Source organism: Ambystoma mexicanum, chromosome 4p (genome assembly GCF_040938575.1).
Source record: "Ambystoma mexicanum isolate Mex_15411 chromosome 4p, UKY_AmexF1_1, whole genome shotgun sequence".
NCBI classification, from domain to species: Eukaryota; Metazoa; Chordata; class Amphibia; order Caudata; family Ambystomatidae; genus Ambystoma; species Ambystoma mexicanum.
This window is the reverse complement of record NC_090927.1, coordinates 735,286,652-735,298,797: the sequence shown is the minus strand read 5'-3', so window position 1 is coordinate 735,298,797 and position 12,146 is coordinate 735,286,652. Positions and strand designations below refer to the sequence as shown.

Below are 12,146 nucleotides of genomic sequence, written 5' to 3'. Positions count from 1 at the left end.
AAGGAGGGCTTCTTGGTAGAAGCCCGCCAAAAGGACGAACAAAGGATCCCCGACCTGGGTTAGGAGTTTAGAGAAAGACACGAGAAAGAAGTTATATTAAAGTTCTGGCAAATAAAACCTACCGGAGTAAAGTTAATATTAAAATGCACCGGCGGTAGGTTAGAGGCTGTCAGAAAATGTTGTAGCCTCGAACAATGGGAAAATCCCATAGCAAAATATTTGCGGTAGAATATTTACGGTAGTACCCACTGCCACCAGCCAGAAACTTTTGAGAGGGACTGTGCGGTATCCTCTCGAAAATGAACATAAGGGAAAAACTATTAACCCTTTCCAGTACCTCCATAGTAAGATGGGTTGTACTGGTTTCGTTCATAAAAATTGACTAGTAAAGTCAATTGGGACTTTACATGCCCTGGGAGACAGTAGTCAGTCCCAGGGTATGACGTCTGTTTGGTGGTCGCTATGACACCCCTCTGTCACTGCACGGAGGGTGCTGTGTAGCGCATGTGAATAAAAATGGTTCCTATGGAGGTGAGAAAAACCCCATAGACATTAAACACAAAAATAGCCTAGAACACACATAGCAAACAGGCCTAAGAGTGGGAAAAAGTAGTCTCATTCTTAGCAGGAGAAAAAAACAAACCCTTCAAATCCCACAGCCACTGCGGAGGTGGAGAAAACCCTCATGGTTCTGCCGCTTAGGAATGACCTGATCCATGCAATGGCATGTGTGGAGAAGTGGGCCGCGGTTTCCAAGTGGGTACAGAGCACATCATGATCCACCAAGTCAAATGCCGCTGAGAGGTCCAGCAGGAGGAGTAGGGCAGTTTTTCCAAGATCTCTCAGCTCATCGACTTGGGTTTTGAGATCGATGAGCGCAGTTTCGGTACCATGTTGAGGCCTGAAGCCTGACTGTCTGGTACCTAATAGTTGGTGCATCTCCAAATATTTTTGGATCTGTAGGTAGGCCACTCTGTCTAGGATTTTTAGCAGAAATGGTACCGTAGTGATTGGTCTGTAGTTAGTCGGGATGGCGGGGTCCAGGGTTTGCTTTTTAAGGAGGGGGAGGACCCATGATTGTTTAAGATTGTCTGGTATAGTGCCTGATGCAAAGGAAGCAGAGTTTGGAGATAAATGGGGATAGGTCTCTGGCCGCGTCTTTTATCAGTTGGGCTGGGCATATGTCGCCTCGACAGTTGGTTGGTTTGAGTGAGAGTATTATTTTTTCAATCTCTAGGATGGTTACTTTGGTGAAGTTGAATTTGTGTTCTGGCTTGGCAGAGGTGGGTGGTTTACCACTTTGATTGGTTGAAGTGGGCATATTTTGTTTCTTTTTCTCAATTTTGGTTTGGAGTGTGGCAATTTTGTTGTTTAGAGCTTTTTGGATGTTAGAACACCACGTTTTATTTTTGTCGCAGTTGTCTGGAGCAGGGATAGGGTTTTCCAGTTCCTTTAGTATAAGAAATAGCTCTTTGGTTCCAGATTTAGCCTGTAGTATTCTGTTAAAGTTTTCTTTTTTGGCCCTCCTTATTTCATTTTTATAGATCTTAGAGGCACTGATGAGCGCTACTTTGTTATTCTCTGTTGGAGTTAGTCGCCAGGCGGATTCGCATTTGCGTTTTTCACTCCTTATGGATTTGAGGTGAGGGATGAACCAAGTGTTTGTGTGCTCTGGGCTTGCTTTTTCTCATTTTCAGCAGGGCGATAGTGTCCAAGGCTGTGGCCATGGTTGAGTTGAATTTGTTCACTAGGGCTGTTGGGTTTAGTGATTCAGATAAGGAATTTGGAGTTGGGAGGATAAGTGGTAGCAGTTTGTCTGCAGTTATGTTTTTTTTATTTCTGGTTGGTAGGAGGGGGGGCAATACAATTTCCTTGGATTGGGTGGTGTTTTCATTTATGAGGAAGGTTATTAGTGCATGATCTGTCCAGATTTGTGGGCAGACATCGGTAATTGTTACATTACAATTGTGATTGGCTACCCAGACGAGTGTTCGACCTTTTTCATGGGTAGGTTGTGAGATTCTTTGGGTAAATCCCAGTTCTGTGATGACATTGGCGATGTTAGTCGCTTGCAAGTCTTTGTGGTCGTTGAAACCTAAGTTCATGTCTCCCAGGAGGATGGCTTGCGATGAGTTTTTTAGATTGTTTGAGAGGATGATAGAGATGTCCTCCTCAAAGGTTCCAATGGGACCTGGAGGCCTATAGATGGTGTATGTTGATAGATTGAGAGGGTGATGTTGAGAGTTTGGCAGTTAAGGATTCACAAGATTTGGTGATTGAGGGCATTTCTATTGTTATGGCGAGGTTGTTTTTAGCGATGATGGCTAGGCCGCCTCCTCGAGAGTTGGTTCTGTCCTCTCTGAGAATGTTGTAGTTAGGGGGCAGGGCGAGCATCAAAGCGGGTCCTGCTGCTTGGTGAAGCCAGGTTTCCGTTATGGCTAGAAGGTCATAATCGCCTATTTGGATGAGCTCGGCAATTTCGGTGGCATGTGCTATTAATGATCTAGCATTAATGAGGGCACCCTTCAGCGGTATGTTTGGTTTGGGTGTCGCAGGGGTGACATGGCTTTTCCATTTGGTGGGTCTGTTGCTTGATTTGCGGTGGTTGTTAATGGGACTGTTAGCGTGGGAATCTCTTTTGGTGGGGGAGGTATCTAGTTTGGGGGCATTGCGTTGGTGGTCTCTTGTATTGCTAGGTTTGGTGGCTAGTCTGGCTGGGGGTTCATAGATTTTGGGTAGTCTTGATCGTAGCTTTGCATTTCTACTTCAGGTATCGCATGGGATATTTGTTATGGGGTGGTGGGTGATAGGTATCTTTCTCTTTATAGTTTGTGGGTTAGTGTCTGGGGTGCTGGTCGGTCGGGGCTCGTCATCAGAGTTTGATGTTGCAGTAGGCATAGCCTGCAGTGGGTGGTTTGCTGTTGTCATTGAGGAGCAAAGGTTGACCAGGAGGATGAAGATGGGGATCATTCTATAGAGCATACAATGGCTGTCAACACAGTGGCTAGGTATGGGCAGTGGTAACACAATGGCTAGGTATAGGCAGCACACTGGCTAGGTGTGGGCAACACGGTGGCTACACAATGGCTGGGTAATGGCAACACAACGGCTGCACAATGGCTAGGGCAACACAATGGTTACACAATGGCTGGATTTGGGCATTACAATGGCTACGCAGTGGCTAGGGCATCACAATGTACGCATGTTGGGCGATAATAGCAGGGTGGCACCTAGATTTGACAATCTTTTTCAAGACTAGAATGCATACGTGCTACAGCAGGGCACCTATATTTGACAATCCTATTCAGGACTAAACTCTGGTAAGAGTGTGAGCTCTTCTGCCACTCTTACCCATGTTTTGCCATGTGTATTTCATCTGTTTTTGTGATTGTGGGCTCTGGAGTACACCACTTCAGTAGCCCCCTTCTTTTGTGTGTTACAGAGCACCTTCAGTGCAGTGACACAGGGTTGTCTTTTAGACTTCCCACCGACTCCATTTCTGGCGCTGACTACTGTCCCCCAGAAAAGGGTAAAGTTGCCATCTTACATGGAGTACTGGAAAGGGTTAATCCTTAGCCCTTTTTATCTGTACCTCCTAGAGCATTCTTTCGCTCTTTTAACAGTTAGACTTGGCTGGTGGCAGTGGTATCTACCCTAACTTTTCTACCGCGATTATACTATATAAACGTGGTATTGTTTTAGGCTATTATATTAGCCTCGAACTTAAACCCGCTTGACCAAATACTCTTTCTTTTGGCTCCGGTTGGGTTTATTCGCTATTTCTTTTTGTTAAACTCCTTCTTGTGTTTTACTTTGCGCAGCAAACCAGGTTTGCCTCCTTTGTTCACTGTCTTTTGGCGGGCTTCTGCCAAGAAGCCCTCCTCTAGGCGCCTGGGTGTCTAGTTGGGCTGAATGTGAGGGAGGGGTGTAGTCACCCCCTGCACAGGGTATCCTAGGAAACCCAAGTCGCACTTTGCCATGATTGGCTGAGGTGGTTGTCCCGGCTGGACAACCCCCCTGCTGCGTGATTGACAGCCAAGCTGTGTGAATGGGGGATTTTTGCATAAAAGGCACGACTCTTGGGCTCGTTGTCAGAGTCGCCACTGGAACTAAAAGGTACCGAAGAGAAGCGGAGAAGAAGTCGGCTGCTGCAACTACCCTGTCCCGGTGAAGCCTTGCTGCAGTCCTAAGCTATCTACCCTTCGACGACCAGAGAAGATCCAGTCCAGAGTCTTCTTCCCTCATTGCTGTCAAAAAGTGATCGCAAATGTATTCCCGGTAACGTCTTTTCTTTCACAACACCGGTCCATTAAAACATAGGGTACTTACCTTGAAGTTATACCGTCGAAAGTGAATTGGTTGGTTGTAGTATATTTTATGCGTGGTTTTGAATTAATAGAAGTGTCGTGCTTATAACAAACGGTTTAAAAATAAATGTATTTATGTTTTTTACCTGAAACCCTTGAGTCAGTGTTTGCTTGAGTACAGTAATTGTGGCCCCTTTATGTAATCTCTGCTACTGCTCATATACTCTTGAGATAAGCCTGGCTGCTCTGCTACTGCTACCATTTTAACATAGTTGTACAGGCGTGTACCAAAGGTAAAACTTGTATTACCACTTGTAGTCTTAATTGTGTGTAGTGGTCCCTAAGGGCACTGCCCGGGATTCTGCCTAACACTGGCCTCATCCGTGGGTAGTGCAGATCGCTCCAGACGTCGTCCTTCTTGTCCCCACGACTGAAGCCGCAGGAACAACTGCCGTGGCACCAGCTTTTCTGCAACGGAATAAGGTACTGTGCACATTCTCTCCGTCTGACCAGCCGGAATCGGGGTGAACCCTTTTCCTCCACAAAGATGTGTTCTTTCTTCCCTCCCTCTTATAACTTTTCCTTCCATTTCACAATCTTTACAAACTCTTGGCATCTCGTATCTCGGAACTGTTAAACGTGTGATCCTCGGCAACTGAGCATCTGCTCCATTGACACTGGCGCAGGCCTATTGACTTTAATCTGTATCTTTGAATAAATCCTCGAGTCTCCTTGCCTTGAATAAAGTATTCCCTATTATTTTTATTCACTTTTCCCTTGTTTGAAATTCTTAAGTACAAAGTGTGTTTTAACTACGTGAGCATTTCTATCCGCGGGTACGCGTTAGTATAGCAAGACCGGTCTGTCAAATCCTAATGTACTTACCTTGAATTTTCTGGAACAAGTGGAATTGGTTGTGTGGTGTATTTTACGTGTGGTTTTGAATTTATAGAAGTGAAGTGTTTTGGGAACAGATGGTTTAAAATAAATGTACTTATATTTTTTACCTGAAACTTTTAGTCAGTGTTTGCTTGAGTCACAGTCATTGTGGTCCTTTGTGTAATCTCTAATAGTGCTCATTTACTTTGAGATAAGTCTGGCTGCTCCGCTACTGCTACCACTTTAACAGTGTAGTACAGGCTTGTACCAAAGGTGAACTTGTATTACCACTTGTAGTCTTAATTTTGTGTAGTGGTCCCTAAGGACACTGCACAGGATTCTGCTTAACAGGCTGAGGTATAAGGATTGGGACCTCCCTGAAGACGTGATGGAGGTGTTGCTTTCGGCCAGAAGGCTCGCAAGAAAATCCCTTTACCGTTGCAGTTGGAGAAAGTTCTGCGACTGGTGGAGGGTACAGAATGTGGAACCTTTTCAGTGTTCAATTCCTGTGGTTCTGTCTTTTATGCTTTCATTAGCCCACAAGGGCATGCAAGTGGGTACCATTAAGGGTTACCTGGCGGCGCTGTCCATATTTAAGCGCTCGTCTGAGGAGTGTTCTTATTTTAAGATTCCTTTGATGTCTCAGTTTCTGAAAGGGCTAACTAATGGGTTTTCTCCGTCACCTTTCCAGGTGCCCGGTTGGGATTTGAACTTCGTTTTAAAGTTCCTGATGGCAGCTCCGTTTGAGCCCTTACATTCTTGTCCATTGAGACTGTATTTTTAGTTGCGGTTACTTCCGCTCGCAGAGTGAGTGAGTTGCAGGCACTATCCTCCAAGCCACCTTTCACGGTGTTCCATAAGGACAGGGTTGTCCTTAGGGTTCGTCCTTCTTTTCTTCCGAAGGTTGTGTCGGAATTTCATTTGAGCCAGAAGGTAGTTCTTCCGGCGTTCTATCGTCCTCTGCATCCTGGTAAGGAAGAGGAGAGGCTCCATAGGTTGGATCCTAGGAGAGCTTTAAGTTTCTTCATCTCTCGCATGTCCCGGGTCAGAGTGGACGATCAGCTATTTGTAGGATACGCGGGAAGGCGTTTGGGTCAAGCTGTTTCTAAGCAGACCTTGTCCCGTTGGATCGTCTATACAATCTCTGAATGCTACAGTCTGGCGGGTAACGACCGTCCGGTGGGTTTACGGGCTCATTCGACTAGGGGTGTGGCTGTCTCCACTGCTCTGCTTAGGGGTGTTCCCATTTGTAATATTTGTGAAGCAGCCACATGGGCCTCTGTCCATACTTTTGTAAAACACTACTCCCTGGATTCTATCCATGGGCAAGATTTGGCCTTTGGTAAAACGGTCCTCTATTCTACAATTTGATTGGGCATTCTAAAATTCTAAATTCTTTTCCCACCTCCATACGTTCGTACTGCTTTGGGAGTCTGTCATAGATGCGGAATACGTCGGAGGACACAATCCCCTCGAAGAACAAGTTACATTCTTACCTGGTAACTTTCTTTCGATGGGATGTTCCTCGGACGTATTCCACATTGCACCCTCCCAGCCTGCCCCTCTACTGAATTTTTTATGCGATTGCAGCTTAAGTTTCCACAAGGATTTCTGTAGTCATACTGGCAGAAGATTGGTGCCACATGTTCTGGGAAAGAACTACAACTGAGGCTACGTGCTTCCTACATATAACATCCGGTGACGTTGGCGCTCGACGGAGGCCCCCGAAGGGACAGCGTATCGACGTCAAGGACGCAGACGCCAAATATTTTTCGGAAGCAGCACAGCTGTGGTGATTACTGTCATAGATGTGGAATACGTCGGAGGAAACGGAAGAAAGTAACTTGTTCTTTTTTGCCTAGTGTCCAAGTCAAGCTTCTGGACATGCCCTTCGAGGGTGACCTTCTTTTCGGCTACAAAGCCGACAATTCCTTAGAAAAATTCAAGGAATAGAAACTCGCTGCCAAATCCTTAGGCCTAGCTGCGGGTCCGGCCAAACCTGCATTTAGCTTCACCTCTACGGCACAAGGCTCCTTATGGCAGGAAAGTGCAGATCCCACCAGCCAGGCAAGGACAGAAGCGCTTTTCGTGCTTCGCAAGGAGCAGAAGGGCTTCTAGAGGTCAGCAGTAAGTGGCAGGGGCAAATCAGCCTCCGAAGCCGCTTTTGATTTTCCCTTCTTACAGCGGACCGGTTGAAGGATGGTTGATGGAGCATTTGCTGCAGTGGCAGGGAGTTACTTCTGGTGCCTGGGCTCTACAGCTCATTCAGTGGGGTAATTGTCTGCGATTTCTGAGAAAACCAGCAGACCGACCGCATCCACCTCCAATCCAACTGGGACTGGTGCTCCATGAAGAAGTGACAGCCCTGTTACTGAAGGGTGCCGTGGAATAGGTACCACCCAAGCAGAGAGGATCAGGCTGGTATTCCCGGTAATGACTGGTTCACAAGGAAGGAGGAGGTCTCTGTCCCATTCTGGACCTCAGGGCCTTGAACAAGTTCTTGAGGAAAGATACATTCAGGAAAGTGACGTTGAGATATATTCTCCACACCCGAACTACAGGACTGGCTTGTGTCAATAGACCTACAGGACTCCTATTTCCATGTGCCAATCCATCAAAAGCACAGGAAGTTCCTGTGTGCTTCCCTTCCGCCCCAAGGGTCTTCACCAAGCTCATGTCGGTAGTTGCGGCTCAGCTCAGGAGATCCTGGATTCACGTATTTCCATATCTGGATGACTGATCCGATGGAAGTCTTTAGTGCAGGTCTTGTCCCATTTAGAGGACATCTGCTTGCTGCTGCACAAGCCGGTTGTCTCCTGAAACTTAAATAAGTCCCACATGACGCCAGTCCAACAGCTCCACTTCATCGGAGCAGTCCTAGATACCCCGGTGGGGAAGGCCTTCCCTCCCGAGGAGAGAGCAGATGACACAGATGGTCGACTTGTTCTGGAACCATGCCACTCTACCCGCCGCTTCCTTCCTCCGCCTCCTAGGCTCATGGCCTCCTGCATTTTTGCAGTGCCAGAGGCCAGGTTGCGCATGGGATCCCTGCAATGGCTAATGGGGGATCAGTAGTCTCGGTACCTCAGCTGTCTCTCGGATCTCCTCAGGGTGTCCGCATCAGTGGTCAACGACCTGTCCTGGTGGGCAGACCGCAACAGACTTTCTTTGGCAGGAGAACCCTTCTGGCCTCCTTGGCCCTAGACCTGAATGGTCACGGATACGTCTTTGAAGGGTTGGGGCTCTCACTGCGCGGATTTGCAGGTGAGCGGCCTCTGGTCCATGACGGAAGCCAGGTGGCACATCAACAGGCTGGAGTTGCGAGCTATCGGGCTAGCCCTGAAAGCATTTGCCCCGTCTCTGCAGGGGAAACATGCCCTCGTTCTGACGGACAACACACTGGCAATACACTCTCAACAAGCAAGGTGGTGTGCACTCCCACCCCCTCTGCATGGAGGCGATGATGCTTTGGTTCTGGTTGCTGTAGAACAGGATCTCGGTCTCGGCAGTTCATTTGGCATGGTCTTGCACAAGTGGCAGGTGTGCCAGGAAGTCTGAGAAGAGGTCTTCGTCTCTGGAGTACCTCAGCAGTGGATCTGTTCGCAATGGAGTCCAACAGGAAATGCGAACAGTTCCGCTTGAGGGAATTCCTAGCGAACAGTGCACTGGGGGACACGTTTCTGGTGGATTGGATCTTCCCTCTCCTTTACGCGTTCCCTCCGATTCCCCTCTTTCCATGGTTTCTCCGGAGGATGAAGAGGTTTCGACCGACCATGATCGTGATCGCCCTGGACTGGGCGAGGAGAACGTGGTACTCCGACCTCTTGTATCTGTCCACCTCGCTGCTTGCCTCGACGTCCGGATCGTCTATCCCAGTTGGAAGATTGGATACTCCATCCGACCCCGGAGTCCCTCAACCTACATGCGTGGCTCTTGGGAGGACAATATATGATGACTGAGGTGTTGCTGGCTGTACGCAGACCATCTACAAGATCTTTATACGCGTGTAGATGGAGAAGATTTGAGGCGCGGTGCAGGGAACGTGAGGTTGACCCCATATCTTGACCCACCACTACAGTGATGGAGTTCCTTCTGTCACTGTCCTCTTCAGGCCTTCAGGTCTCCACAGTCAAAGGATATTTGGCGCCCTTGTCTGTGTTTTAATAGATCCCCACAATTCACAAAAGATCTTGTAAATAAGTTTCCGCCAACTCCCTTTGTTGTCCCAGATTGGGACCTTAATCTGGTTCTGACATTTCAGATGGTGGCTCCCTTTCAGCCTATGCACTCTTGACGCTTGCGGCTTCTCTCTTTGAAAACAGCCTTCTTGGTCGCTATTCCATCCGCTAGGCAGGTGAGTGAACTACATTCCTTATGCTGTATCCACCCTTCCTGCGTTTTTTCTGGGAGAAAGTTTCATTCAGGGTAAGACCTGGCCTCCTCCCCATGGTTGTCTCAGAATTTCACCTGTCGCAGTCCATTTACCTTCCCGTCTTCTAACCTCCTCTGCACCAATCTAAGCAGGGGGAACGGTTACATCGCCTGGACCCGAAGAGGGCATCGAGTTAGGACAGCTGATTTCAGGAGAGCCCTTTGTGGCCTTTTCCTTAGCCCAAAAGGGCCTGCCCATAACCAAACAGACTTTATCCCATTTGATAATTTTCTGCAAAGATAATTGCTACCGGGCAGCTGGGATGGAATTGCCAGCAGGCATCAGGGCCCATTCCACTAGGGGAGTGTCAGCATCCACAGTTTTGCAGAGGGGAGTCCGTGTCTGGGAGATTTGTCGTACTGCAACATGGTCATCCCTGCATACCTTTGCAAAGCACTACAGTCTGGATGTGGCTCGTACTTCTGATGCACGTTGTGGCAGGGCAGTGCTGCAAAATGTCTTGGTATAACGTTATGGCCACCTCCTTTATTTACTGCTTTGGCAGTCTTATCAGATGAGGAATCTGCAGGAGAAAGGCAATCCAGTCTCCTGCAGATTCCTCATCTCCCCTTCATCCCCGCTCAGAAAGTTGGTGGTTGGCGCAAATCTTCTCTTTCACGTTGACTTGGTGATGGTCCTATGTGTCAATTTTCTGTCTTCCTGCCACAGGTTTTTCTTTTTTTTTTAAAGAAAGATTTTTCTAACGCTACTTGTAGTTTTGGTTCAATTGTTTCTCCTTCGGAGGTCTAACGTTACTTATTGTTAATGGGCTAATTAGCCCGTTTCTTCTCTGTTTTCCTATGCAGCGTGTGGTCCTCGGGGGGTGGTTGGGGGGGGGCTGGGAGGGGAACTGAGGTTGGGGTGTAGTAACGGGATATGTATACGACGCCTGACGTCTGGAGCCGATGACCAGACGCCGAGCAAAACCGATAGACGACTGGGTCGAGGTCCACTACGCACCCTGCTGACAATGTTCCAAAGCAGCTGAGTTGGAGGGAATATTTATCAGATGAGGAATCTGCGGGAGAAGAATACATAGAAAAAACATTACGGTAAGTAATTTCCCCTCATTCTCGTGGCTATGCTTGTTCCTCCTGCAGATTCCTCATTCACCTTTGCTGCCTGTCCCTCTGATTACGGAGTTCAGACCTTTTTTTTTGCTGCAATAGTTCTGTCGTCCCGCTGCTGTTAGTCGGGGGTAAAATATGTGGAATGGAGGTGTGTGTATATATATATGTATATATATATATATATGTATATGTATATTCACACACTCTCTCTCTCTCTCTCTCTCTCTCTCTCTCTCTCTCTCTCTCTCTCTCTCTCCCCCCTCCCTAGTGGCATGCAGTGGCTTTTAGAAAAATAATTCTGAACCATACTATCCCTGGAGGATATTTCAAGGATTAGACATCTGAGTGAGGAATTATAATATCCACCAGTAAGAACATTAGCAAAGTTTTCTCTTTCCATATTGACTTGGATGCTTCCTTTCCCATTTAGGTATCTAAGAGAGAAATGTATATGCTGATAATTGACAGAAAGCCTGACTAGACATCATTTTCACTGTCAGTATGTTTGGGAAATGTGTGTGTTCTAACGCGGCACTATTTTCCGGGTGAGAGAATGCATAGTCTGGCTTCTAAATGTACATTTTATTACAAAATGTTTTTATATTTTATTCAAAGGAGGAAGAAAAGGATATTACAATACCCGGATCCTCAACCACAAAGGGGAAGGTAGCGTATTAAGATTTTTCTGTACCACTGTCCATATTTTAGAGAGTTTAAATGCATTATGTTACCGCTTTCCTGCTGTGAATTTGTAAACCGTCTTAGTCTAGTTGCTTCACTTGTATAGCAAATCTTAGCTTGCCATAGTTTCAGTGCTGATATAGTGCTTTCACGCAACCTAGAAACAGCGAAAATGTGAAGGATTCTGTAGTATTCTAATGGCATGTTATTGTTAGAAGTGCCGCGGCTCCCCGCCTGCGCGTGTGAGAGATTGTTGGGTTAGAGCGTGAGGGCGTGAAGGGATTCGAGAGAGTGACGGTTGAGAAGGATGTCGAGTGTATGATGGGTTGCATTGCGGGGCGCCGGCTTGTATGTTTATTCAATAAAGTGAATCTCAATTACTTACCGTGTCGAGCAAACTTCAGATTCCCTGCAAGAGAGTAGCTAATACATCTTACATATATCATGTGACAGAAAGTTGCAATGTTTGAATGTGCACTGCAGATTACTTTGTAGCCTTTGATTCAATTTGAACATCTAAGCACTTAGCCTATTCAGTATAGCTGAGCGCAGTGCGCTTTTGCAGACAAGTATGGTGAGAATTTCTAAACCGTTTTTTTTTGCACATTTAATTTAGCCGGGCATGCAGTTTTAAAAGTAGCCCTCTCTTTCAGTGGAATTTCAAAAATTACGACCGTTCTGTTGAATTCCTCCTGACTAGTCCAACCTTAGTTTCATTGAATGCCTTCCTCCCCATAGATGTCTCATATTTTGAAATGCCATCCAGGTGTGGATTGG

At 46.9% G+C, this 12,146-nt stretch overlaps 1 protein-coding gene across 2 annotated transcripts in view; it reads left to right on the top strand.

Annotated features, from left to right (window-relative positions):
- The window catches only part of PHIP (pleckstrin homology domain interacting protein), a 2,101,228-nt gene that overhangs the window by 1,711,601 nt on the left and 377,481 nt on the right, over window positions 1–12,146 (top strand). For both annotated transcript variants that reach the window (XM_069606291.1, XM_069606290.1), the window contains exon 34: window positions 11,304–11,354. In XM_069606291.1, coding sequence (XP_069462392.1) covers window positions 11,304–11,354 — 51 coding nt within the window. The remainder of the gene's footprint in view (window positions 1–11,303; window positions 11,355–12,146) is intronic.